Source organism: Motacilla alba, chromosome 29, assembly GCF_015832195.1.
Source record: "Motacilla alba alba isolate MOTALB_02 chromosome 29, Motacilla_alba_V1.0_pri, whole genome shotgun sequence".
NCBI classification, from domain to species: domain Eukaryota; kingdom Metazoa; phylum Chordata; class Aves; order Passeriformes; family Motacillidae; genus Motacilla; species Motacilla alba.
This window is the reverse complement of record NC_052044.1, coordinates 1408224-1435986: the sequence shown is the minus strand read 5'-3', so window position 1 is coordinate 1435986 and position 27763 is coordinate 1408224. Positions and strand designations below refer to the sequence as shown.

At 51.1% G+C, this 27763-nt stretch overlaps 3 protein-coding genes across 7 annotated transcripts in view; 2 read left to right on the top strand and 1 right to left on the bottom strand.

The window, feature by feature from the left end:
• Positions 1-6042, top strand: part of DIP2B (disco interacting protein 2 homolog B) — a 62061-nt gene extending 56019 nt beyond the window's left edge. For 2 of the 3 annotated variants that reach the window (XM_038164249.1, XM_038164248.1), the window contains 2 exons: positions 1970-2093; positions 2550-2802. In XM_038164249.1, coding sequence (XP_038020177.1) covers positions 1970-2093; positions 2550-2802 — 377 coding nt within the window. Of the gene's footprint in view, positions 1-1969; positions 2094-2549 lie in introns of all 3 variants that reach the window. The other variant, XM_038164247.1, reaches the window with a different exon arrangement.
• A 1038-nt stretch (positions 6043-7080) lies between these two features.
• Positions 7081-19643, top strand: ATF1 (activating transcription factor 1). Of its 3 annotated transcripts, XM_038164297.1 has the most exons (8): positions 7179-7311; positions 11531-11647; positions 12860-12988; positions 14283-14383; positions 14686-14816; positions 15471-15650; positions 15732-15891; positions 16714-19643. In XM_038164297.1, the coding sequence occupies exons 2-8, from the start codon at positions 11534-11536 to the stop codon at positions 16856-16858; spliced, it is 960 nt and encodes a 319-aa protein (XP_038020225.1). In that variant the 5' UTR covers positions 7179-7311; positions 11531-11533; the 3' UTR covers positions 16859-19643. The 3 variants fall into 3 exon arrangements, with proteins under 3 accessions (XP_038020228.1, XP_038020225.1, XP_038020226.1); XM_038164300.1 differs by having other exon boundaries at positions 7081-7311; positions 15471-15891; XM_038164298.1 differs by having other exon boundaries at positions 7243-7311; positions 11531-11603; positions 15471-15891.
• Positions 18180-27223, bottom strand: TMPRSS12 (transmembrane serine protease 12). The gene is made up of 5 exons (XM_038164183.1): positions 27133-27223; positions 26027-26225; positions 23470-23741; positions 22283-22425; positions 18180-20527 (listed from the first exon to the last, which is right to left on the bottom strand). The coding sequence occupies exons 1-5, from the start codon at positions 27221-27223 to the stop codon at positions 20282-20284; spliced, it is 951 nt and encodes a 316-aa protein (XP_038020111.1). The 3' UTR covers positions 18180-20281.
• Between the last annotated feature and the right edge of the window lie 540 nt (positions 27224-27763).

The window sequence follows — 27763 nt, the reverse complement described above, 5'->3', positions numbered from 1 at the left end:
AGGGGAGGGCACAGCTGGCAGGGATGCAGGCAGCCTGGGCATTCCCATGGGAGGGCACAGCTGGCAGGGATGCAGGCAGCCTGGGCATTCCCAGAGGAGGGCACAGCTGGCAGGGATGCAGGCAGCCCGGGTGTGCCATGGGAGAGCACAGCTGGCAGGGATGCAGGCAGCCTGGGTGTGCCAGGGGAGGGCACAGCTGGCAGGGATGCAGGCAGCCTGGGCATTCCCATGGGAGGGCACAGCTGGCAGAGACAGGGGCAGCCCGGGTGTGCCAGGGGAGGGCACAGCTGGCAGAGACAGGGGCAGCCTGGGCATTCCCAGGGGAGGGCACAGCTGGCAGAGACAGGGGCAGCCCGGGTGTGCCAGGGGAGGGCACAGCTGGCAGGGATGCAGGCAGCCTGGGCATTCCCAGGGGAGGGCACAGCTGGCAGGGATGCAGGCAGCCCGGGCATTCCCATGGGAGGGCACAGCTGGCAGGGATGCAGGCAGCCTGGGTGTGCCAGGGGAGGGCACAGCTGGCAGGGATGCAGGCAGCCTGGGCATTCCCATGGGAGGGCACAGCTGGCAGGGATGCAGGCAGCCTGGGCATTCCCATGGGAGGGCACAGCTGGCAGGGATGCAGGCAGCCTGGGCATTCCCATGGGAGGGCACAGCTGGCAGGGATGCAGGCAGCCTGGGCATTCCCATGGGAGGGCACAGCTGGCAGGGATGCAGGCAGCCTGGGCATTCCCATGGGAGGGCACAGCTGGCAGGGATGCAGGCAGCCTGGGCATTCCCAGGGGAGGGCACAGCTGGCAGGGATGCAGGCAGCCTGGGTGTGCCAGGGGAGGGCACAGCTGGCAGAGAAATGGGCAGCCTGGGCATTCCCATGGGAGGGCACAGCTGGCAGGGATGCAGGCAGCCTGGGTGTGCCAGGGGAGGGCACAGCTGGCAGGGATAGGGGCAGCCCGGGCATTCCCAGGGGAGGGCACAGCTGGCAGAGACAGGGGCAGCCCGGGTGTGCCAGGGGAGGGCACAGCTGGCAGGGACAGGGGCAGCCTGGCATTCCCAGGGGAGGGCACAGCTGGCAGGGATGCAGGCAGCCTGGGCATTCCCATGGGAGGGCACAGCTGGCAGGGACAGGGGCAGCCTGGGCATTCCCATGGGAGGGCACAGCTGGCAGGGATGCAGGCAGCCTGGGCATTCCCAGGGGAGGGCACAGCTGGCAGGGATGCAGGCAGCCCGGGCATTCCCATGGGAGGGCACAGCTGGCAGGGATGCAGGCAGCCTGGGCATTCCCATGGGAGGGCACAGCTGGCAGGGATGCAGGCAGCCTGGGCATTCCCATGGGAGGGCACAGCTGGCAGGGATGCAGGCAGCCTGGGCATTCCCAGGGGAGGGCACAGCTGGCAGGGATGCAGGCAGCCTGGGCATTCCCAGGGGAGGGCACAGCTGGCAGGGATGCAGGCAGCCTGGGTGTGCCAGGGGAGGGCACAGCTGGCAGAGAAATGGGCAGCCCGGGCATTCCCATGGGAGGGCACAGCTGGCAGGGATGCAGGCAGCCTGGGCATTCCCATGGGAATCTCCCCAAGGGTTTCGCCTGGGCACGGCTCACAGCCTGAAGGAGCTGCAGGAGAGATGGAGAGCAACCTTGAGTGCTAGGACAAGGGGCAGTGAAAGTGCCAGAGGGCAGGGTTAGAGGGGATTTTGGGAAGGAATTCTTTCCTATGAGTGTGGTGAGGCCCTGGCACAGGTTATCCAGAGAAGCTCTGACTGCCCCTGGATCCCTGCAAGTGTCCAAGGCCAGGCTGGACAGGGCTTGGAGCAGCCTGGGACATTGGAAGGTGTCCCTGTCCCTCACAGAGGGTGGGACTGGATGGGCTTTAAGGTCCCTTCCAGTGCAAACCATTCTGGGATTCTTTAGCTGACACAAGAGACAATTTTTATTTACAAAATTCCATTTATTCCCCCTCCTCTCCTGTCTCCCCAGAGCGCCACGATGCCCTGTATGTTGTGGGAGCCCTGGATGAGACCCTGGAGCTGCGGGGGCTGCGCTACCACCCCATCGACATCGAGACCTCGGTGTCCCGAACCCACAGGAGCATTGCTGAATGGTAAAACACTCCTGAGGAGCAGAGCCATCCTAGCCCAGCTGAAATGCAGCCGTTCAGGCAAAGATGCAGGGATTTATCTGAAAAAAAAAAAAGTAGGGAAATTCAGGGGTTTTTGCGCTGCCATCAGCAGGTCATACACCTGATTTCCCGTCTGCAGATGAGAACAGACTCTGTGTTTCCTCACAAGCCTTAGTTCAACACAGACATGATGATGATTTCCTTCTCTGGGGTGTAAAGAGCCCTCTCTGAGTCAGTGACAGCAGCGTTGGGTCCCTGTCTCACACAGGTAGTGCTGAGATAGGTCTGGTTTTTGTCACATCAGGAGCAAGTCATGTTGCAGTTAGGTTGGAAATGCAGCCCAAAGCAGCTGGTATCCATCTAAGGATAAAGAACTGGAAACTTTGGATCTTTGTGGCAACAACTTTGTTTTGTGTTGTTTTTCCCCTGTCATTTCAGCGCTGTGTTCACCTGGACCAACCTGCTGGTGGTGGTGGTGGAGCTGTGTGGCTGCGAGCAGGAGGCTCTGGATTTGGTTCCTCTGGTTACCAACGTGGTCCTGGAGGAGCATTACTTGATAGTGGGCGTGGTGGTGGTGGTGGACCCTGGAGTCATCCCCATCAATTCCCGAGGCGAGAAACAACGGATGCACCTCCGGGACAGCTTCCTGGCGGATCAGCTGGACCCCATTTACGTGGCCTACAACATGTGATGGGAGCACGGAGTGATCAGGGTGGCTGTGGAAGTGAAGCTGGTGAAAATTACTAATACTTGATCTAAAGTTTGAGGTTGCTGCCACATTCCCCTCCCTCCTGTCCTGGGGGTTTCAGTCCTGGTGGGGTGAAGGAAATGGGAGAAGCAACAGCAAACGTTTGTAACAGTTTACTGAACCATGAGCTTTAGAGAACTGCAGAGGGGGAAGGTGTGTGAGCTACAAAATCCCCAAGGCCTTTACAGTAGTGTTACTTTTTCACCCGTTGTACATATTTGTATTTTTATCTAATCCCGGGTTAGGATTCTATAAGGGGTGGGTTTATTTAGTTAAGATAATAAACTATTAAGAAAAGGGTCATCAGAGTTCTGCAGTTCCCTACTCCATGATCTCCTTTGCATCTGGAGCTGTTCATCCCACGGGGTCACACAACTTATTGACAATTGTGCCATGACCAAATCGATGACTTACAGAATCAGAGTTACTTATTCATATAGAGATTTCTGGAATTTAAAAAGAATTTTGCCTATATTTTAAATATGTAAATATTATTATACATAATTCGCTTAGATAGAAAATTAACTTGGCTAGTGAGGACAGCTGAAGGTTGATGTTTTTAAGGACAGGTGACTTTTGTGGTCCTCAGCATCATGGCATTGGCTTAGACACAATGTGAGATGCTCCCACCTTCCCCAGGCTCCTGATTTCGTTTGTATCTTTATTCTGGGCAGAAGTGTGTGGAACCCTTTGGTTTGAAGGCACACCTTTCTCCAGGAGGCTGAATTCAGCAGGGAACTGGGGAGAAATGGCAGTGCAGGGAAGGAACTGAGGGACAGCCTCTGCCTCATCCTGTGGCACCGGGTGTGGAAAGGAAAACCATTCCTGAGGCTGCCACACCGGTGACTTCCCTGCTTGTGCCATTCCTCTGGGATTCCCTCAGCTCCCTGCAGGCAGAGCAGAACTGCTGTGAACAGGCTTTAGTGGAACCCGGGAGCAAACAAAAATGCTTTCCTCAAAGCATTCCTGAAAGAACGGGAGGATTCCAGGTTTAAGTTGGACACGGTTTTTCTTTAACTGGAGGATCCAGTGATTCTGGCGAAGACATTGTTAAATACCATTGTGAAAATTGCAATTCCAGCCTTCCACATCCTGTGTCAGCTCCAGCATTAGGGAATGGGAAGAAAGAAACCTGAAAGCAGCAGGTACAAGCTCTTCCTGCTGGGGAGCAGGGCTGGGAGAGAGCTGGCGGTTGAGCTTTGACTCAGAATTATCTCTTTTTTTAAAAATTCTTCATCTTTTATCAGCAATTACACTTCTCTGGGTGCTAATATATGGTTTTGGAAGCTTTGGGAGCTGCTACCAGATCCTGCGACAGGGTTTTTTGAGTCAGATGTGGTATACAGTGTAAATAAACTTTTCAAACGTCCCAGATTACCTCACGCAAAGTTTTTAGGCAGTTTTTAAAAGGTTTATGGTGTGGACTTGGAAGATCCTGTGGCAGTTACTGGAACAGAGTCCAGTGGATCCACGAGCAAACCCCAGCTGTGTCCTTGAAAAGCTCCTGCTGCATCCTGGTGGCTCCTCACTGAAAACAGGAGCTTTACAACTCAGACCTTTCAAATGATATTTTTGAAAAATATTCGGTGGGAAAATAGGAACTGGAAGTTTTGTGGCAGGTCTGGACTTAAGGTTCTTTGCGAACACTTTGGGTTTCAGGGGCACATTTTGGAACCTTGTCTGTGTTTTCCACAGTATCAGCCAACACTGCAGAATATGCACAAAATCTTCAATATATTTAGTTTTAACAAATTGAACACAAAGTGGGGACGGTGGCAGGTCAAAACTAAAACAGTTGGTCCTGCAGCTTATTTTGGGTGTAAAGTGCATAAAGGTTGTTCTCCCCTTTCAGCCAGAAAATTCCTGTTATTCCATGTTCTTTGTCACCATTTTTGTGTTTCCTGCACAGCCCAGGCCTGGCCAAGCAGCTTCACTCCAGTGTGACCTTTCCAGGGAAAACTGGTGGTCTTGAACCTTTTTCTTTACTCAAGGCTTTAGATAAATGGTTTCAACAAACTTTTTTTTGTCCACTGAAGTAGATTTTAAGTCCAATTCCAGGATTGTCTTTTATTTTTATTGGTGATTTTTCACAAATAAAACAACGTGTGAATTAATTCCATCAAATGTGGCAGGTGAAATTCCTGAAATGGCATTTTTGATTGTGACTGGATTGATCTCTCTTTTTATCTTTTTTCCCTTAGTTTTTTGTTTGGATAGGTACTGACAGCTTCCTACGGTCTGAGGTTTTATCTTGCAAGTTCCCTGTGTGCTCCAGATCTTCCAGCACGTTCCATTTCTGCGTGCTGGAGAACTGCAGGACACTGCCCGTGGGATGTGAGAACATTCCAGGGACAAGGAGAAGCTGCTCACTTTGGCTTCCCTGAATTCCCTGAGTGCTTTGAGGGTTTTCTATAAATCCATTTCCCACAGTGCTGGGGAGGAGGGATGGAGCTGGGGCTCTGGAATCCCCAAAATTCCACCCCCAGCTCTGCTCAGGCCTTGCCACGAGCCTTCCACAGATCATTCCACTCCTCCCTCTGGAGCTGGGGATGATCTTTCCATATTTTTTGGGAGCAAAGCAAGATCTTTCACTCCAGACATTGGCAGGTGGGCAGGGCTGGGTGCTTTCCCCAAAAAACAGCCTCTCGCCCTGCTGTGACTGCAGCTGCTGGGATGGCACAGGGCACATTATTCCCTTTTCTTGCCCCTTGGGTTCCAACTTTACTGCAGTGGAACTGAAAAGCTGGGAATTCTTCCCACTGGACTGAAGTATATTGTGTGTGTCTCACTGTTTCTGAATCTTCTGCGAGCAAACGCTGTGGGAACAGGACAGTTTTGTCCCGTTTTGTTAGAATTTGCACTTCATTTCTGGTTTAAATCAGTTCAGCTGTGTCCTACTAACTGTCCTAAAACAAGGTTATAAAAACCAGATCATTTCTAGCCCTAGATGCTTTTTTTTTTTCATTTTTTTTTGCTTTTATTTCTGTCAACCTCTTTCCCATTGTCCAATCCAGACTCCGGCATTCTGTAATTATGTATAAAGGTTTTATTTATTTAAAATTAGATTAGTTACATTTTTAAATTTAACACCTGGCTGGACAGTGTCTCATTAACGCATTGATTGTGTTTCCTTTGTCTTGTGTTAATAAATATTGATGCCTGGTTGCTTGTTTAGTCCTTCCAGCGCTGTTTCCATGAAGGAATTTTATTTTTAAGGAAGAAAAAACACGTGGGTTAAAATTGATCCTGGGCAGAGGGAGAACTTGTAAGAATCTTATATTTTGTCAGTTGTAGGGAGGAGTGTTGGAGCTCGGGGGGTGTGAAGGAGCTGGGCTGGGCTGTGTCCTGTACCTGGAGCTTTGGGAATCAGTTTGGGGATCAGAGCAGGGAGCGGAGCTGGGGAAGGGGCTGGAGAATCCTGAGGGAGCTGGAAGGGGCTCAGCTGGAAAAGGGGATCAGGGGAATTTCTGGCTCTGCACAATGCAGGAGGGGACAGCTGGGGGATTGGGGATTTATCCCAGGGACAGAGGAGAGGGAGCGGCCTCAGGCTGGGCCAGGGAGGCCCAGGGGAACACCAGCAGGAATTCCCCCTTGGAAAAGGGGTCAGGAATTGGAGCTGCCCAGGGAGTTTGGAGCGCCCATCCCTGGAGATGTCCCAGGAAGGGCTGCAGGTGCCGTTCAGAGCCCTGGGCTGGGGACAAGGTTGGATTAGATGCTCTCGGAGGGATTTTTCAACCTCAAAAATCCTGGAAAAATCAGATTCCTATTCCTAGAAATGCTTGGCTGCAGTTGGTGCTTTATAGGGAACACTGAATTTCCCGTGCTCCCCAGTGATGGCTGAGGAACTGTCCCATGATGGGGGCCACCGACTGGATCCCAAAACCTGACTGTGATCCTGAAATCGCAGTGGAATAACCCTGAGGGGGACCAAACCCTGCTGCTTCCTTAAACCCCTCAGTACCGCCGGCCCAGCCGCGAGGAATCGCGGCCACACTCCCGCCACATTCCGGCCGGGACGCGCCGGTAAAACCCGGCCGCACTGCCCTTTGCCCACGGGCGGGCGCGGGGGCCGGGAATTCCGGGAATTCCGGGAATTCCGGGAAATTGGGGATTTTCCCGGCGGCGACGGCGATCCCGCTCCCGGAGCGCGGTTCCCGCCCGCTCCCACCGGCAGGGGCGCTGTTCCCGCGCCGTGCCCGCCGGCGGCGCTCTGCCGCCCGCTCTCTGTGGTGCGCCCGGGCGGGGCCGGCTCCAGGCGGCCGCTCTAGCCCGGCGCCCGCGCGCTCCGCGCCGCTGGGGCTCTATGGCGGGGGCCCCTGGGCGCGCTCTCTATGGTCGCGGCCCGCCCCCCCCGCCGGCGCCGCTTCCCTGAGGCGGGACCGGGCCGGGACCGGGGCCGGGACCCGGCGGCGGCTCCGGCGCTCCCCACGCGCGGCCCTGCGGGGCTCTGAGGTAAGCGCGGGCCGGGGAGGCCGCCCCGTCCCCCTCGGCCCGCCCGCCGCTTCTTCCTCCCCACCTCCGCCCCCGCGGGCCGTGAGGGGACGGGCGCAGGCCGCGGCCTCGGTGCGGCGGCCGCTGCGGAAACCGCGGGGAGTTCCCACCGCAGCCGGGCCTGAGGCGCTGCTCTGCGGCCTGGGGCTGCTGCCGGGCCCGGGCCCGCTCCCCCGGGGACGGGGGAAGGTTTCGGGGGGGTGACGAGGGGCCCCGGGTCCCGCTCCCCTCGGGAATGGGGGAAAGCTGCTCTGGGGGTGGCCGCGGCTGCAGCCGGTCCCGGCCAGCGGTGGCTGGGTCCCCGAGCCCTGCCCGGTGACAAACTCGGCTTTATCGCTAACTAAACCGCCCTTAATGGGCGTCGTTACCTGTTCGCTATGAATTTTGCCCCAGACCCGTGTCTGAGCCTTGCCTTCAGTGCTCTGTGAGGATCGGGTGGATCCAGGGCGGTATAAATGATAGAAATGATGGTATAAATGATCTCTGGGCTATTTTTCTCTCACAACCATCAGATCCCTGATGCTGGTAGGATATTGACATCTTGGGGCTGCAGCGTTTATTCCTGAAGCTCCTGTCAGGGATGTTCCTGTACAGGCTGGTGCTGGGTGGAGGGGAGTGGGAGCAATCCTGTGAGGAAAGCGCTCCCGGAGTTTCAGGGAATAACTTTGTGTGTTTGTGGAACGGAATCTGGAGCAGTGACTGGGCACCTTGACTCCAGACTGCTCACTTGCTCTCTGGCACATCTGGTGGGATGTGCTGCCCTTTGCTCTGTCTTTTACTGATTTCTGGGAGGAAAAAAAATGGAGTTTTCTGGGCGAGCAAATTTTCTCCAAGTGTATAATGGCAAATTTAGGTAAATAATATTTTCACTGCTGAAAGCAGCTGATTTTGAGGACCCCGAATTCCCCAAGATTACTTAAGTATAATTCAAGAAAACGTTTTGAAATCCCTTTGTACAATTTGTAAATGCCAGAATTTGACTCCCATCACTATTTGAGAATAAAATTCTGTGTCAAATATTCTTGATTTCTGACGTTATAAAAAATACAATCAATTGGCTCTTAGAATATTTCAGTGCTGAAACATCATTCAGACCCTTCCTCTACTCAGTTTGCAAAACAGAACTTGGTTTCTTCCCCTGGTGCTCTCTGTAGCATTTTAGGGAATTTACAGAATTAGGGAATCGGTGGAAGTTGTGGGAATGGGTTTTCTTTTTTGATTGATGCTCCTTGAGCACGTCAGGTGCTTCTGGTGGGTTTGTGTGCTGGTTCATGCCCTCTGAGGTATTTGGAGGCTGTCTGTGAACTTTGAGAAATGAAATGCGTCCCGATGAACTGTGTCATTCCTGTTTGTGGTTTTGAGGCACAGGTTTGAGGTCGGATGAGTTTTCTTGGCTGGAGGGAGATGATGCCCAGAATTTTAAGAGTTCCTTAAAGCAAATCTGTTGCAAAATCCTTTCAGTTAAATGACTTTTGAGGTGGAGCTGCGTGGAGACTTTGAGTTTACTGTGAAAATCGTCACCCTTACCTGTCTGCTTATAAAAAGTGGTGCTGTACAGACTGGGACAACAATCATTCTCTGGACAATGAAGCCTTGGTGTTGCTCCTCTTGTCAGTGCTCTGTGACAGCAAAATGCTTCCTTCCCCCCAAAGAGAGCACCTGCTTTCAGCTAAATAAATTAAATTCACCTCTCAGAGCAGTTTTATCCAGGGGGTGACTGTGCTCAAGTATTATCCTTTTTGGTGCTTCTTCTTAGAGCTTGAGACGTGCAGGTCGAGGTTTTTCTCCCATTCCAGGGGGAAATTCCTGGTTTTCCAGCTAAATAAAGTTAAAGGCAGGGGAGTCTTGTGTGAGACTCACATCCCCAGAGGCTGTGAGGTGCAGGATGAATTCCCATCTTGTCGCTATCCTTCCTAAATCTTTTTATTGACTGGTGTTGGATGAATAATGAAATATTCCAGAGCAAGCGGAGACGAACTAAACTCAAAACTCATATTTCTAATGGGAAATGACTTTATCTTTTATTCCTGTAAGCAGAGCTTCGCAGCAGTGAGAGAAAGGTCAGCAAAACCCTCGGCGGTTTCTTTGGGGTGGTTTCACTGTTTCTTGCAGCCTGTTTTGAGTCTTTCATGGGACAGTAAGATAGAGAAACTAATAGCAGAGAGCAGGGAGGGCAGGCTGTGGTTTTGCACTACAGAAATGAACAGAGGTTTCTGTAGCACTGGAAATTCATTGTCATTTTTGCTGCTGCCTGGATTTTGGTTTGAGGGGCCCTGGTTACCTGGGACACTTTGCAGGGTGCAAGATGTAGATTTTCCTTTATAAAATCTAAAACTGTGTTTGAGGACAGACAAAGTTGTGTCCACTGCAGGTTTGTCATTAATTCTGCTCATAATCTTCAAGTGGCTGATGTTTGCAGCCACGAGGACGTTGGGAAGCTGCATCCTTGGCTGGGGAAGGTTTGGGCTGTGCCATAAAGGACACACAGACCCATGGGTTTGTTTTGGCTGGAAGAGACCTTAAGGAACATCTCGTTCCACCTCCCTGCCATGGGCAGGGGCACCTTCCACCATCCCAGCTTGCCCCAAGCCCTGTCCAGCCTGGCCTTGGGCACTGCCAGGGATCCAGGGGCAGCCCCAGCTGCTCTGGGCACCTGTACCAGGGCCTGCCCACCCTCCCGGGGAGGAATCCTTCCCAGTATCCCATCCAGCCCTGCCACCTGTCAGTGGGAAGCCATTCCCCCTGTCCTGTCCCTGCAGACCCCTGTAAATGCTCTCTCTCCCTCCTCTCTGCTGCTCCTTCAGGTGCTGGAGAGGCACACTTAGGTTACCCTGAAGCTTCTCTTTTCCAGGCTGAACAATCCCAATTCTCCCAGCCTTTCCTCACAGCAGAGCTGCTCCATCAGTCATAGTCTCTTGTGTCAGCCAGCCACAAGTTTTCTCCCTACAAAGCCCGGCTTTTGTGAGTTTTTTGGGGGTCCTGCAGCGGGACCCCTCAGAGCAGGGAGGGAGCAGGAGCAGGACTCTGCTCTTGGTTGACTCTTCCCCCCAGGAGCCTTCACTGGGCTGCGTGCTGTGGTTGGGCTCAGCAGGGAAAAATCAGTGACTCACATTTCCACAGAAAGAAATGTAATTTCCAGTCTCATAGCAACTGTCCTTTCAACACTTTCAAACCACCAGTGACAAAATGTTTAACACTCACCCATCAGCTTTTAATGCTCCAGGCTGGTCCGCCCACTCCCCCCAGCTGAAACCTGCGTTTGTGCATCCCTGAATCCCCCAGAATCCGAGGGGGGATGCTGGCAAGACGTTGAACAGATAAATATAAAATCTTAGACATGAGAGAAGTGTTGCTGACTGCATTACATCAAGACAGAGTGACTCTTAAAATTCAAAACTGTGTTCTCTTCACTTTGATTTGAGTCCCTGGTTTGTTTTTATACACCTTCAGATAGTTAAAAATAGATTTGGCTGGTGGCTTGGCTAAAATATTTTTGGAAATTATCTTACTTAGAGAAAGATATTATTTAATATAAAGAATCTCGATTTTCTTCCTGGATCACCCTTCAAAGTGAAAGAGAGCAGGGTTAGATGGGATATTAGGAATTGGATATTAATGGGATTATAACAGGATGGTGAGGCCCTGGCACAGGGTGCCCCGCGAAGCTGGAGCTGTGCCAGCCCTGGCAGTGTCCAAGGCCAGGTTGGACAAGGCTTGGAGCAACCTGGGGCAGTGAAAGGTGTCCTTGCCCATGGCAGGGGGTGGCACTGGGTGGGCTTTAAGGTGCCTCCCAACCCAAAGCAATCCATGATTCTGTGTGTCCTTTACAGCACAGACCAAACCTGTTCTGTTCCAGCCTGGATCCTGCTGCTCCCAGGCCTCAGGAGGTGACCCCAGGTGTGGGGCTTCACCTGCCCAAACCCCCAGGGACGAGCAGGGCAGGGTCCCACCGTGTCCCTCCCCGCTGAGGAGGCACAGAAGGGCTCAGGGTGTTGATGGGAAGTGACAAAAATCCAGGCTGTGCTTTAATGATGGCAACACAGGAGGGCAAAGAGCTCATTCAGCACATCCCAGTGGGACCAGAACCATCAGGCACTGAGGGTACAAAACACTGGTGCAGCTGGGCACCTGTCTGCTGTCCAAACTCATGACTAACTGGATTTAACTGGTTTTCTCCTAGCTGATGATGGAAGAGGTGCACAAGGGCAGCAGCAGCAGCAGCTCTGTTCCGTCCCAGCCCTCAGCCGTACAAGGTACAACCCTGCAGGCAGCTCAGCTCTCTCATATTGCTCAACAGGTAAAGCCTGGGCTGGATCTCAGCAAACATTGCAGGCAGTTCAGAGCCACTGTTGCGTGCCACAAACTAGAGCCGTTCTTGGAAGCACTCAGAGAAGAAAAAAACAGAAAGAGGCTAAGAAAAATCTGTTTGTTCGATGGTGGTTGACATACAATTAATTTCAAAGTGTTTAAAAGCTATTTTTTTGTGTTTGTACGATGCAGAAGTGCAGCCCAGATTTGGGGTTAGTCGACCACAGGAGCTGCCCAGGAATAAATTGAGGGCCTGGTTTCATTTTTTTTCCTTAGAAAAAGCATTTCCAGCTCCTTTTGTAGTAGCAGCAATCCTGGGTGCTCAGCACCATGGAAACCCTTGGATTTTAGCCCAACATGAACATATTTAATCTAATAAACCATATGAACTTGCAAATTGGAGATTTTTCCTCTAAAGTAACATCCGTGTCAGAGCTTTAACCTGAATCCTTAGAACTGGTGGAGGATTGAATCCTTCCAGGAGGGTTTTCCTGGGAAAAAGCAATGTTTTGCAGCTCATCCACTGTTTATCCTGTGGAGGCAATTGGGATTTTGATGTAAAATTTAGATACAGGAAAGGAGAGAATATCACCTGGTGTCCTGGGGTTTGTTTCCAGGCTGGTTTCCTGATCTGTTTTTGTGTAAAGTTCTGATTGTCCCTTAATATTGTGAGTTATGATACAAAAGCAGCATTAAATGGAAATTCAGCTATGTTTATTTTAATGATCCCTTCATCTTCTCATGTATTTCAGATTAATAAAAGTGCTGAAGGAATTTTATGACAAAAGTGGTTATTTACTTACGATCTACATGTATAACTTCAATTATTTTTATTTTGGGAATATAGGGAAATGTGAACAATAGAAATTGAATTAAAGTGTAAAGACTCATGCGAGTTCAACATCAAAACTTCGAACCCTCTAGGAAGCTGAAGCATTTTCATGTTTTTAATATGTTACATAATATCACATATTTGATTATGTGATATAATGCCACGTTTGATTTTCTCCAACCAAAGGAAATAACAGAACTGTTTCAGCCTTTTTCATATGCAAATAATGTCTAAAAAATGTGCATCTTTAAAGGTACTTTTGTGACTTAATTAGAATTAAAATAAGCTGCGAATGGTTTTCCTCCACGTGTTGCACTTCCTGAGTCCTGTGGCACAAAGGTTTTACTGATGGTTTTTGGTCTGTTGTAGATGTCTCTCAGAGGTTCTGCTCCCCTCACAGTCGTTCAGCTTCCTGGAGAGAAAGTCCAGGTCCAGGGAGTCATTCAGACAGCTCAGTCCTCCTCTGTGATCCACTCCCCTCAGGTGCAAACCGTGCAGGTAACTCCACAATGCTTCAGATAGCCCAGATCTGCAGTTGTGTAGGTGAGGAGATGGGAAAAGATGGGTAGAGGCTCCTGTGACACGGCTGCCTTTGTGCCCTGCTGTAAGAGACAGTGAGCAATCCCAGGACAGCCCGATGGGATCCCTCATTTGGGCTTGGAATTCTTCCTCGTGGGAAGTCAGCTGTGGAGTCAGAATGAAACCATTTCATGTCACCTCCCTTTGTACAAAAATCCAATCCACAGCTCTGCAGTTGGTGCCTTGGCAGTCAGCTGGGGTCTGACACCCAGAGGAGGGGAGTGGGGAATAACAGAATAATTCAGTAGTGGATTGAAATGAGTCTTTGGCAAGGTGGAGCACGGGAAGGGGAACGAGCTGCTGGCTGCTCTGTCGTGCTGTAACTCCCTTGCAGTGGTTCCCAAGTCTCTGCTTGTTCTCTTACTCACTTGCCATGTGATTTTTGTAAGAGTCCCTTCCAAGAGATGCCCAGGGAATTCCAGTGAGTCTGTTCTGCTCCTCTCAGTCCCTGCTGCAGAGCCCTCGGGGGCCTGGAGTTCCACTGGGAAACCTCTGCCCTGGCAGCCGGGCAGGGAGGAGCTGCCCTAAAACCCAGGAATTTGTCCCTGATCCTTGTCCCACACTCTCCACACCACACTAAATTGATAAGCCGTGAGAAGCAGACCTGGCAGGGACTGTCAGCTGTCAGTGCTGTGCCATCAGAGCAGGGAGAGGAGAACGTGTGTCACTGCTGGAGGCACTCAGGCATCTGCACTGGCTGCTTGTTGGTGCTCCTGTCTCTCATAAGTCTCTTTCCCTCCCCCAGGTTGCCCAGTCTCCACTGACTGGATTCATTCCTTTTCCGTAATTTATGAACTTGTGGCCTTGATGGAGGGAAAAACAAAGTACAACATGAGCAGGTTTTTTTCCCTGCTGATCATGGGCTGCTCTGTCTCTGCAGTTCAGTGAGAGGCTTTTCCCAGAGCTCTGTGCATTCCTCTGCACTCTGTTACTGGCACACGGATAAGAGCAAATAAATGTTTTATTCACTAATAAGGAGCATCAGAGACAAAATAACACTTTGAACTGGACGAGCACACAGTGGAATAAAGAAAATTGTAGATAGTACTTTGCATATTTACTCCCTGATACGCTGCTGCCTTAAATATTCTTTTCACTGGACTTTTACATTGTCACCAACAAACCCCACTGCTCCTTTTCTACAGAAAAGATTCCAGGTGCTTTCTGTGTTTGTCCTGTACGTCAGTGGTGCTCCTGTTCCCTTTCTCACCAGGTATCTTCCTTGTCTGAGAGTGAGGATTCTCAGGACTCCTCAGACAGCATTGGCTCCTCACAGAAGGCTCGAGGCATCTTGGCTCGTCGTCCATCCTACCGGTACGGGTGTGAGACACTTGGTGTTTTTATTTGAAACCAGAACAACAGCCCCTTCCCGTGCTCGTCAGTATTCTGCTGCCCACCAGGTTGTTTCCTTTCCCTTGAAACACGCAGTGGATCTGTTCATGCACTGAACTTTCTGAGCCGTCATTGCTGGGAGGAAACTTTGACTCCGCTAACCGGAGATTGGCCTCAGCAGGATTTTGTAAAGGGCAAAATGTTCAGCAGCTGTAATTTTACTCACTTTTATCATTTTGCTGAAGTGAGGAGTGCAGTCAAATGTCAGGCTCCTCTTTTCACAGAAAAATTTTGAAAGATCTTTCTTCTGAAGACACACGGGATAGAAAAGGAGATGAGGAAAGCCCTGGGGTCTCCACCGTCGCCTCCATGTCCGTTCCCACGCCCATCTACCAGACAAGCACTGGACAGTACAGTACGTTACCCAGAATATCCTCACAGCTTTTCTTCTACTTGCCTCAGAAAACCGATTCCATCAAGTATTTGAGTAAGATGAAGGACAAAAGTTGGTTATTATCTAGTAGTCAATAAAGTCAGTATATAGAAGTACCTGCTATCTGCAGACTTCAGATAAACTCAGTGCTCTGTAGTTTTAAATTTTGTGCATTAAGACATTTAAAGGTGCTGGTGTGAAGCACACAGCAGTTTTCTTTGCTGGATTTAACCCAATATATCAGTGAAGACACAGAGATATATATATAATTTTTTAATATATTTATATGTGTGTGTATTATAGGCCACAGTGAAAGGCTCCTTTGATATCAGAGAGGTACGAAAAGATGAGGATTTGTTCTTTTGATGTTCCCACTTGGTGTTCGTGGTGCTTCACACCTGCTCCTCTCCATCCTGTGAGGGTGGAGAGGCCCTGGCACAGGTTGCCTGGAGAAGCTGTGGTGCCCCTGGATCCCTGGCAGTGTCCGGGGATGGACAGGCCTTGGAGCAGCCTGGGCTAGTGGGAGGTGTCCCTGCTGTGGCAGGGGTGGCACTGGATGGGCTCTAAGGTCCCTCCCAACCCAAGCCATTGTAGGATACTGTGATTTACCTGCATTTTCTACTCCTTCCCTCACAGTTGCCATCGCAGCCAACGGGCTGCAGCTGGCGGGGCCGGGGCCGGACGGGGTGCAGGGGCTGCAGACGCTGACCATGGCCAACGCCGGCGCCTCCCAGCCCGGGACCACCATCCTGCAGTACGCCCAGACCTCGGACGGGCAGCAGATCCTGGTGCCCAGCAACCAGGTGGTGGTGCAGAGTGAGTACCCCCTGGGGACACGGTTACAGCCCCGTCACCGTGAGCGCCACCTGCTAATGCCGCCCCATTTGTGTCCCCTAGCTGCCTCTGGGGACATGCAGACGTACCAGATCCGCACCACGCCCACCACCTCCTCCCTGCCCCAGACCGTGGTGATGACGTCCCCTGTCACCCTGACATCCCAGAGCAGCAAGACAGATGACCCTCAGCTGAAACGGGAGATCAGGCTGATGAAGAACAGGTACGTGAGTGCACCTGAGCTGCTTGGTTGGTGAGTTTAATGTGCTGAGGTTGGAGAAAACTTCCAGGATCATAAAGTCCAACCTGTGACAGATCTCCACCAGAGCACTGAGTGGCACATCCAGGGATGGGGACTCCAAACCTCCCTGGGCAGCCACTGCCAATGCCTGACCATCCTTTCCATGAAGAAATTCCTCCTGGTGTCCAACCTGAACCTCTCCTGGCACAGCTTGAGGCCGTTTCCTCTTGTCCTGTCCCTCTTCCCTGGGTACAGAGCCTGACCCCCCTGCCCCTGGCTGCCCCTCATGTCAGGGAATTGTGGAGAGGGAGGAGGTTCCTCCCTGAGCCTCCTTCTCTACAGGCTGAGCCCCTTTCTCAGTTCCCTCAGTTCTCCAGACCCTTCTCCATGTGCTCCATTCCCAGCTCTGGGTGTGCTCCATCCATATTTCTCCAGCAGTAAGGGTCCAGAACTGGAGGGGCCTCAACAGCGTCCAGCACAGGGGGACAATCTGTGCCACAGCATGGCTGCTACAGCCCCGGTGCCCTTGGCCTCCTTCCCCACCTGAGCACACCTGGGCTTGTGGGAGGTTGTGACCCAGTCATGCTCCCTTGAGCCTCGCAGTGTGGAGAAGCCAGAAGTGGCTTTCCCCTGCAGACTGGCTGCCATGTGTTACCAGATCCTGCTGAATTTCCCGCTCTCCTCGGGCAGGTTTGGCTCGGTTTTGTTCCTCGCTGCAGCTCCAGCTCTCTCGCGTTGGTCAGTATTGTGACTCAGAAAATAGATCTCACACCTAAAATCAAGAACTCTGCTTCTCTGTTGCAGAGAAGCTGCCCGGGAGTGCCGTAGGAAGAAGAAGGAGTATGTGAAATGTTTGGAAAATCGAGTGGCAGTCCTGGAAAATCAGAACAAAACTCTAATTGAAGAGCTAAAAACTTTGAAAGATCTTTACTGTCATAAAAGTGTGTAAGAAGAGAAGGTAAAAACCTCTGGGGACTGGTGAAATATCAGAGGAGAATTTCTTTTTATACTGAATTTTTTAAACTAGATGAAAGGTCAAAAATGAAACTTTTCTACCTAGATTTCACAGCTCAAAGACTCTATAGATTTTCTTTACAACACATTGGTGACAAAGTACAAAGAGGAAACAAGAAAACCTCACCAAAATTCCTGCTGGCACAACTGGAAACTGCTAAATTCAAGATTGCAGCTACAGCGGAAGGACAGTCACGTGTGGCGAGGCAGGTGACGAGAGTTTCTTTGAAAATTCCTATGAATGCCTCTAATAATTGAGGCAAAATTTGGTTACAAAGAGAACATGGATGAAACAGAATCCTTGCCATAGCTGACATTATTAGTAACATTTATAACCAGTGTATGTTTTGATTTCTTACTCTTTTTCAAGCCTTTTTCCTTCAGTTATTTGTCTGTAAATATTTTTATTTTAACCTGTAAGTTGGTCATTACAGGTGCAGATGATAAAAAAGCTGATACTTTGCTGGAGGTATAAATTATGTTTTTGCTCTTTCTCAGATGACAATTTAAAAAGTTGGGATGATTTTTTTTTCCACGTTTGCCGTGTTTATCAGGTTGGGGAAGGATCTGCAGAAGGCAGCAAGAGGCCTGGTCCTAGAAATGTCTGAGGCACAGAAAATTGTGTTGATTTTCATAGAGAATTCAACACATCAGTGATCTTAAAGCACAGTGTGAGGGACAAGACTGGTGACAAAAGTTCTGAAGAATTTCTGAGATTAAACTTCTCAAAGTTTTTAATTTCACAAGAGTTTATTCTTAGTTCTGGGCATGAGAAACATCAATCATTGAAAATTAAATTGTGTGCTGATCATATATACAATTAAACACTCAGTGCTTGTCCTGGCTGGGGATTCTCCTGGGCTTTGGAACATGAAACCAAATAGAAGAAAAATGATGTAGTAGAAAATGGAAGATCTATACCAAAGGGTTATGAGGTTCTAATCTCTGGTTTATTGCTGGAAGTAGTGCAAAATTACAATTTCCAGCCTAATTTTGTAAGGTAGGAGCTATTTTGCAAAGTAATGGTATCTTTGTAAGCAAATACTATATTGCAAACAGGGAGATGGTTGGTATATTTTGTAGCTAAATTGTGATCTTTACAAAACCTGAAATTGAGTTTCTATACGTATTTTGACAGTTTGTATCTTTCATTTTAGTAACCAAATGAAATATTTTGTGAACCAGATTTTCAAGGATATATTTTTATGGATAGTACAAAGTCAAATGAGATCCTCTTTGGTGTAGGAGATACTTGAATTAATTTTGTATGTCTGTAGGCAACTTGCAGAAAAAAACCAGATCCTAAAGAGTATTGGGGGGGAAAAAAAAGGAAAAAAAAAAGAAATTAGGGCTTTTTACTCCCCAGAGTTGACAGTATCTGCACATTAGATCTCATTGTGTCAGAGAGTCTAGTTTGTACAATTTAAATTTGTTTCAGGTGAAAATCAAAGGTTTGACATGATCAGGACTCCTTTACCTGGGGAGTCTCCTTCTTGGAGACCCCCAGAGCTGTCTGGCTGTGGGCCTGGTGGGCAGGACATGGTACTGGTGAGCACACGGTCCTGGGCAAGGTGTGACCCTGCTGGTCAGGCCGTGGCCCTGGGCAGGTGCTGTAGGTGACTGCAGTGCTTCTTGCATGAGTAATAAACCATTTCCATAGCTGGGATTGAATCCTGCTTCCAGTTCTGTCAGCGGGAATTACACAAGGACTGCGCCGTTCCGAGGTGTTGGAGCTCCGCGTGTGCCGTGCTAGCTCAGATCTGGATGGAATTCCAAGCCCTGCTCCCTCCCTGGATGTGTGATGCTTGTCCCACGGTCAGTCAGTATTTTTGATTTTGCTCCTTTGGGAATCAATGGACTTGTAGCAAGCAGAGCTCTCTGCCATGAGGAATCTGCATTCCACAATCTCCTTAGTTAGTGGGCTAGAAAAGGATATTTTTTTTTTCCCCTGAAGTTCCTAAGTCTCTGATTGCTGTGGGCACGAGTCTCAATGCGTTTCCTTTAGGCCAGGCTGTAGTGTGACTCCTGGTTGCCATCATGTCAGAAAAAAAGCTTTGTGACCCATCAGAAATAAGGCTGGGAAAGTCCTAAACTGAGGGAGCTGCTCCTGGAGAGGTGTCGGTGTTTCCCATTTCTTTGGTGGAATTTCAGGAGAATTGAACAGCCTGGAGTGTGCCTGGAACATGCACCTCAGAGAGCCGGACCTTTCCTCAGCTGTGTGTGACCTGGCACGTGGGAGAGGGTTTCACCTACAGTTCTGAACTGCTTTGGGAACTCTGTGGTAGCTGATCCTCACTGTGTTCTTTTTTCCTTTTGTAAGGTGGAACAATAATAAACAAAAACTTATCAATTGTTAAGACTGTAAAAACCTGGTGGCCAATTCTTCTTGTATCCAGCAAGGGAAGCACCTGTCCTGCCAGACACACCAGGAGTCAATTTTTATACTCTTAAAATAGCGTGTGGAAAGAACAGCTGATTTTTCATCATGTAACACAAGTTCGCTCTTTAAGCACTGATCATGAAGTTCTTAGTTTGGATTTACTTTCAAATCTCAATTTTCAAGATTAAAATCTCATTCCTGAGGGCAAGAGATGCAGCAGCTGATGCTGTCCTGCTGGTTGGTTCCAAACAGTCTGTGCTTTCCATGAATTGTAAATATTTGTTGAAACAATTAATGGTTGCAAATTTTGATCTTGGTAAATAAAGTCGCTAAAATATTATAATTCTGCTGGTCCCTATTTATTTTTAATGAAGCTAGAGCTGCAGTGGTGGTGACCAGGTGTGAATACCTGTGTGGAATCAGGTCATATGACAGCCAGGTCATATAATAGTAATAATAGTCAATTTTAGTGGATTAAATGGCACTTGTAAACACCTGCCAGTGCCAAAAATCATGAGTGCAGAACAGCTTTTACCTTCCTGCAGGGTTTTTTTACCTTCTTAGTTTTCAATAAGCTGAGCCACAGGTAGGGCTTGGTTAATTAAATGGTTAATTAAAACCTTAGTGTGCTCTGCTGGTTTTTACCCGGCAGAGGGAGCATCTGCCCTCCCCAGACCCTGGTGCCGTCACTGAGCCTATTTAACCTTCTGATGGCTGGAAAAGCACAGAAATAGGGTGGGAAGAAAGTGTTTCCAGTCGATAACATTTCTACATTCAATTTTCCTTATTAGTGCCGAGGCTGTTACTGTTTGTTCTCCCGTCAGTGTGGATATCAGAGGCAGGAAACAAAAAATACAATGGCAGACATGACTCCTAAAAAGTAAGTGCACATCCTTTGGCTCTTGGATTTATTGTCAGTCAGGAGGGAGCTGGTTTCTCCAAGCTTTTCCAGGCAGGACAGACCTCCACGAGGACCCTCTACAAAATCTGCGTGAGCACTGTGTGTGCCAGAGTCAGGAGGATGGTGAGTGTGGAGCTCACGGGGTTCCGAGTCTCGTTAGTCAGCAGAAGTTTTGCTTTGATCCATTTTCTGTACTGAGACAGGCGCACGTAGATCCCGGGGTATCTGGGGCGGCCGCAGCCCACCCCAAAGCTGGCGATGCCAACGAGGTAGTACTTGTCTCTGTCAGGGTGGTAACACACCAAGGGGCCCCCGCTGTCGCCCTGCAAATGAACACCACAAAAGCCAGTAGCAAGGAAGGGTTTCCTTGCAGGAAACACCTCAGGCAGTAGTCAGTCTGGGTTTTAGATTTATTTAAAGCAGCTCGGGTAACTGGACAGTGACAATGACAGTAACATGTGGGCAGCAGCACAAGGGCAATCTGGTGTTGCTGGAAGACACAGAATCAGCACCCCTGAGGCTGGAAAGGCCCTCAAGACCATCGAGTCCAACCTGATCCCCACCTTGTCACAAGATCAGAGTGCTTGTCACCCACGTCCAGCTGTTCCTTGGACACCTCCAGGGATGGGGACTCCACCACGTCCCTGGGCAGCACCTTCCAACGCCTGACCACCCTTTCCATGGAGGAATTCCTCCTGATTCTGGGCAGGACTGCATTCACCAGAGCCCCAGGCCTGCACTGCTTCTGTTAACTGAGTTAAAAGTAATCTGAGTATCTTTAAACTCAGATTCTGTTCTTTTCTCTCTGCACCTTTTCATGCCTAAACCTGAACCTTCACACCTTGCTTAATTGGGGAATTTGTCCACACGGTGTGGGAGCTCCAAGGGACACAGTAAGGAACACACATCCTGTCTCTTGGCCGTGTCACCTGCTCAGGGAAAACTGCTGAGAGAAGCAGGAAGTTTATCAGACAAAGCACTTAGGATACATTATGAGGTTTAATTAGTAATGCCTCCCTGTCCCAGCTGGTGCTGCAGCTTCTGCCAGTGCTTTGGACCTGAGAACTGGCTTTTCCGAGAAAGAGGTGGTGATTGCTCAGAATTTAAGCAAAAATCATGCCACATCCCTGAGCCACTTCCTAGAGCCCTATCCCTGAGCCACATCCCTGAGCCTTGTCTGTGTCCAGTGCTGCTCTCAGCATAAGAACAGGTGAGACATCCACGTGCTTCACACACACTGTATGGTACAGTGTCCACTGTTTCGTCTCATATATCATTTACTGACACCTTTATGGCATAAATATGTTGCATTCTTTATCCTTCCTCTTTGTTCACCTATTCCTGTCATCTTTCCAATATCACCAAATACTATGTGTACCTTTTTGCTTTGTAATCACTGTCCCAACCCTTTTATGATGCTTCCTTTGCATTTGACATGTTTTCCAGTTAGTATTTCTGCTGTTTCAATAATCATGCTACAAATCACAATGCTGCTGAGCCTCTGGCTTGGGAGTTCCACCGAGGCAGGTGGGGCACCACCTCCCCTCTCACCTGGCAGGTGAGGCATCACCTCCCTTGTCACCTGGCAGGTGGGGCACCACCTCCCCTCTCACCTGGCAGGTGAGGCATCACCTCCCCTCTCACCTGGCAGGTGAGGCACCACCTCCCTTCTCACCTAGCAGGTGAAGCACCACCTCCCCTCTCACCTGGCAGGTGAGGCACCACCTCCCCTCTCACCTGGCAGGTGGGGCACCACCTCCCCTCTCACCTGGCAGGTGGGGCACCACCTCCCTTGTCACCTGGCAGGTGGGGCACCACCTCCCCTCTCACCTGGCAGGTGAGGCACCACCTCCCCTCTCACCTGGCAGGTGGGGCACCACCTCCCCTCTCACCTGGCAGGTGAGGCACCACCTCCCCTCTCACCTGGCAGGTGAGGCACCACCTCCCTTCTCACCTGGCAGGTGGGGCACCACCTCCCCTCTCACCTGGCAGGTGAAGCACCGCCTCCCTTCTCACCTGGCAGGTGGGGCACCACCTCCCCTCTCACCTGGCAGGTGGGGCACCACCTCCCCTCTCACCTGGCAGGTGTCGGTGCCTCCAGCCCAGGCGCCGGCGCAGAGTGCTTTGTTGTTCATGAGCCCCGCGTAGCCTTCAGAGCTGTTGCACAGGCTGGGAGGGAGAATTCCCACATGGGCTTCTTTTAGCACAGGTGAGATTTTACCTTGAAAGGAGACAGAATTTAGAAAGGTGAAATACGCTGGGCTGTGTAGCAATTTGACTGTGGGGTTGTTTTTGTTTTGCCAGCCTAGGTGTGTTCCTGGACATGTTTAGACATGGGTATGACACAGACCCTGCCTGTTGCCAATGGATTGGAATTTGTGTGGGTTAAAGGTTTGAAGACTTGGGTTTGATGTAGATTTTGCAATTCTTCCTCAGAAGAAGCATCAGTGATAATACACCTGCCTTGCTCAAAATGTCAGAGGGGACTTTTCAAACAGGCTCATACAATCTCAGCTGACCCCAAAACTCCCACACTCCAACTGGCATTGAATTTGTGCCCAGTGGGAGTAAAGAGAATTGGAGGGGGTGTAGTCATTCATAAATCCCATGGGAACCCCTCAGTTCACAACATGTGGCATCAGAATTGTTGCTTTTCAATAGAATAGCTGTTTCCAGCAGCCCACATTGACCTGCACCACGAATCTGAAATCAGCTGAGTTTATTTCCTTTTTTTCCATGTTATGCTTGGAAGAAAGGCTTGGAAATCTGTTCCTGTGGTTACAGCTGTGTGGGTCTAACCTGCTTGTGATGGAAAACCCCTGAGAGCAGATCCTCACTGCAGAGTTAAATGACATTGTGTGAGGAGACCATAACCTGGGCAAATCCAGTTAGAATCACAGAATGGTTTGGGTTGGGAGGAACCTTAAAGATCATCCAGTTCCAAGCCCCTGCCATGGGCAGGGACACCCTCCACTATCCCAGGTTACTCCAAGCCCCATCCAGCCTGACCCTGGACACTTCCAGGGATCCAGGGGCAGCCACAGCTGCACTGGGCAGTCTGTGCATGGGCCTGCCCACCCTCACAGGGAGGAATTTCTTCCCAGTATCTAATCTGAAGCTGTCCTCTTTCAGTTTGGTGCCATTCCCCCTTGAAAGGTCGGGCAAGGCCTCTAAGATCCAAGCGCAAAGAGAGTTTATAAACCCGGGGAGCTGGAGTGGGTGAGGATGGAAACAGGAGGGTTTCAGCAGTGCCAGAGCCCAGTACCCTTCTCGGTGGTGCGTCCCCAGCCGCTGATGTAGCAGTCGGAGCTGTTCTCCAAGGGCTGCACCAGGGCAGCTGGGGGCAGGCACACGGGCTGGATGTAGAGGCTGTAGCGCACGGCCGACTTCAGCTCGAACACCGCCACGTCGTTCTCAAAGGTCTCCCTCCTGAACTCCGAGTGCACCATGATCCTCCTGATCCTCCTCCTCGCTGTGTGGGGGCTGTGCTTCTGAAGGTTGTGCACGCCCAGAACGGCTCGCCAGGAACACGGATCCCTGCCAGAGAATTCACGTGGCTTTCACATCGGTTTCACCGTGTGTTTTCATAGAACCCTGGAATCCAGGAATGGTTGGATTGGAGGCACCTTAGAGCTCATCTTTAAGATGAGAATTCAGGTGGGTTTTACATCGGTTTCACCGTTTGTTTTCATAGAACCCTGGAATCCAGGAATGGTTGGATTGGAGAGCTCATCTCATCCCACCCCTGCCATGGCAGGGACACCTTCTACAGTCCCAGGCTGCTCCAAGCCCTGTCCAGCCTGGCCTTGGACACTTGCAGGGATGCCAGCTCCTCTGGGCACCCTATACCAGGGCCTCCCCACCCTCACAGGGAGAAATTTCTTCCATTGTCCCCTCTATCCCTGTTTTCTTTTGCTTATGCACCTTGGGGAATATACATTGAAAATTCCATAGTAAATACTTCCTGGAACAAATTTGCCTCGTTACCGTTCTGCCCATGTGAACACTCCCTCTGCCTGTTGGTGTTAAGGAAAAATCAGATTAAGGATTTAAGCTGACACCCAGATTTTGCCTCTCACCCCATCCCAGCAGAGGCCACCAGGAGAAAATGGTCTGAAAAAGCTTTGAAAACAAGGATAAAGGAAGGAGGCTCATCCCCCACAATGCTCATAAAGATTCTACTTGCACCTAGACCTGGGAAATCCATTATCTAGAAGCAAAATAATGACATCAAGTTAATATTAAATTCAGAGATAGGAGTAGAGTCATTCAGTTCCAATTTCTAATCAATTATGTTGAAAAAAACCTTTATTAAATGAGTTTTGAATTTGGCCTGGGATGAGCTATAAAATTCAAATTAGCCTCCAAAATTAAGGTAAAGATTAAATTGATAATATAAAGAGAAATTATATTGCAAATAAACATTTGTTAAATGCAAACAAAGAGCTGAGATAACGAAGTCCTGATAAAGGACAGAATTCCAAGTTCCACTGATTTTACAGTTCACTTTCCCCCAGGTCATGGTTGAGTCAACAGTCGATGTTGACAGATGCAGATTGTGCAACTGTGGTAAAGGCTGGAAAAGAGACCAGAGTTGCTGTAAATGCAGTTAAAAGTCTGTTCTGAGGAGTTATTACCACATTGTCAAAAAAAAAAAAAAAAAACCCCTTAAGTGCCAAATTGTTGGTTCTGATCAACAAAAAAAAAAAAAAAAAAAAAAAAAAAAGGAAATAGTGTTAAAACTGATGAATTGGAGTGTTTGTAATCTAAATATCACAACATTTTGTGGTGGGGTTTAGTGGTTAAGAAAACTCCATTAACCAGAAAAATCAGAGCTCTGTGGAACAAAGCAACCCAAACTACTTTGGGAGAGGGGCTGGGGAAGGGAGCAGAAAACCTGGCATGGGAGAGAGTCCTCCTGCTCCAGAGCTGGAACAGCCCAGAGTCAGGGGTGGGACGAGAAGACCTCATGCACGATCTCATTCTGTGATTCTATTAATCAAAACCAAAGAGCCCTTTATGAGAAACACCACAGGTAATTCTGGCCCAGGCCAGAGGGGCACAGCCAAGATTTCTTGATGCTGATTTATGATTCCTGACTGACGATTCCTGATGTTGGCTGCCCAGGGAGTTGGTGGAGTCCCCATCCCTGGAGGCGTCCAAGGAATGCTGGAGGTGGCACTCAGTGCTCTGGCCTGGTGACAAGGTGGGGATCAGGCAGAGCTTGGACTTGATGGTCTTGGAGATCTTTTCAACCAGACCTGTGCTCCAGCCCCTTTCCCAGCTCTGTTCCTAGCTCTGGATATGCTCCATCCCCTCAATGCCTTCCTTGTTGTGAGGGGACAACTGGACACAGCACTGGAGGAGTCTCACAGTGCCCAGCACAGGGGGACAATCCCTGCTCTGCTCCTTTGGCCACCCTGTGACACAACTCGGGTGCCCTCGGCCTCCTTCCTCCCACCCAGGGGTCAGCTGTGGTGCTCAGGGAGCTCAGCCATGGTGCTCAGAGGGCTCAGCCGTGGTGCCCAGGGGGTTCAGACATGGTGCCCAGGGTTCAGCTGTGGTGCCAAGGGTTCAGACATGGTGCCCAGCAGTCAGCTGTGGTGTTCAGGGCTCAGCTGTGGTACCCAGGGGGTTCAGTCGTGGTGCCCAGGGCTCAGCCATGGTACCCAGGGGGTTCAGCCGTGGTACCCAGGGGGCTCAGCAATGGTGCCCAGGGGGCTCAGCCGTGGTACCCAGGGGGCTCAGCAATGGTGCCCAGGGGGCTCAGCCGTGGTACCCAGGGGGTTCAGCCGTGGTGCCCAGGGCCACCCCGTACGTACGTCCTGCCATCCACGCAGTGGCCGGCGGTCAGCACAGCTCTCCGGCCCAGCAGCACGCCGCCGCACAGGTGCATGAACCGGACGCCGCCGCGCAGCACCTGCAGGCTCACCACCCACGGCCACGCGCCCTCCGGGGCCTCGTGGCCCCCCACGATCCAGGACGCCACACTGCGGGCCACGGGCAGCTGCTGCTGACACTCTGCAAAACACAACGGGCTCCTTAGAGAGCCTGGAGGGCAAAGCTCAGCTTTTGGGGCAGCGTTTGTGGGTGCTGTGCGTTTATGGGTTGGTCTTTTTTTTTTCTGTTGTCTCGGGGTTTTTGGTGGGTCTTTTTTGTTGCTGCTGGTGGCGAGTTTTGGGTTTTTTATTTTGGTTTGGTTTTGGATTTTTAAATCTCCAGCATCACCACAGCACAGGAAGGACATGGACCTGTTGGAGACAAGGCCACAGAGTTGTTTAGAGGGATGGAGCAGATCTGCTGTGAGGAAAGGCTGGGAGAATTGGGATTGTTCAGCCTGCAGGAAAATAGCTTCGGGCTGACTTAACTGTGGCCTTCCAGTGCCTGAAGGAGCTGCAGGAGAGATGGAGAGAGACCATATAAATGGGCCTGGGTGCCAGGACAAGGGAAAACGGCCAGAGGGCTATTGGGAAGAAATTCCTCCCTGCGAGGGTGGGCAGGCCCTGGCACAGGTGCCCAGAGAAGCTGTGGGTGCCCCTGGATCGCTGGCAGTGCCCAGGGCCAGGCTGGACAGGGCTTGGAGCACTGGGACAGTGGAAGGTGACCCTGCCATGGCAGGGATGGCGCTGCAAAACCACTCCAAGGGCTCTCTGCTCTGCCGGACTCGCTGCCTCCCAGACCCCTTCATCTGGGGATCCCGGGACTTTCTCAGCCCATGTGAAATACGGTGTATTTATCTGACTAAGGTGCATTTCTGGTGTACAGATTTGCGGTTAAGCGCGCTCAGTCGCCGCCGCTTCACGGAATTCACCAGATCTCTGTATAAACGAGAGACTTTTCCCGGCGCCCCTCGCCCCGCTCCGCTCGGGCCCTTCCCCGACCCCTCCGCCCCGGCCCGGCCCCGCTGGGTCCCGCTGGCTCCCGGTACCGTCCGCAGGGTCGGTGGGGGCAGCCCCCGCGGGCAGGGGCCCCGCGAGCAGCAGCAGCAGCAGCGGCAGCGCGGGCCGCGCCCGCCGCATCGCCGGCGAGGGCCGAGGGTGGCTGCGGGGCCTGAGGGCAGCCCCGCGGGGAACGGCCGCCGTCGGCACCGCCACCGGCACCGCCACCGGCACCGGCACCGGCACCGGCACCGGCACCGGCACCGGGCCGTTGGGGCGGCGGGGACGGCGCGGGAGCGCGGGCGGAGGAGCCGGTGAGGGGCGGCAGGGGCCGGCCTGCCCTCAGCGACCGCTGGCAGCGAGCCCTCAGCCGGGCACAGGTCAGGGGGGCTAAACCTCACCTGGGCACAGGATCGGGGGGCTAAACCTCACCTGGGCACAGGTCAGGGGGGCTAAACCTCACCTGGGCACAGGGTCAGGGGGCTCACCCTCACCTGGGCACAGGATCGGGGGGCTAAACCTCACCTGGGCACAGGGTCAGGGGGCTAAACCTCACCTGGGCACAGGTCAGGGGGCTAAATCTCACCTGGGCACAGGATCGGGGGGCTCATCCTCACCTGGGTACGGGGTCAGGGGGCTCATCCTCACCTGGGTACAGGGTCAGGTTTGGCTTTCGTGTTC

Coding starts and splice junctions, on each gene's coding strand:
- ATF1 (XM_038164300.1), top strand. CDS start 11,534: ATGATGGAAGAGGTGCACAAGGGCAGCAGCAGCAGCAGCTCTGTTCCG. Junction 11,648..12,859: donor TCTCTCATATTGCTCAACAG/GTAAAGCCTGGG, acceptor GGTCTGTTGTAG/ATGTCTCTCAGAGGTTCTGC. Junction 15,892..16,713: donor ATCAGGCTGATGAAGAACAG/GTACGTGAGTGC, acceptor TCTCTGTTGCAG/AGAAGCTGCCCGGGAGTGCC.
- TMPRSS12 (XM_038164183.1), bottom strand. CDS start 27,223: ATGCGGCGGGCGCGGCCCGCGCTGCCGCTGCTGCTGCTGCTGCTCGCG. Junction 26,226..27,132: donor CCCCACCGACCCTGCGGACG/GTACCGGGAGCC, acceptor TGTGTTTTGCAG/AGTGTCAGCAGCAGCTGCCC. Junction 20,528..22,282: donor GAGGCACCGACACCTGCCAG/GTGAGAGGGGAG, acceptor GTTCATTTGCAG/GGCGACAGCGGGGGCCCCTT.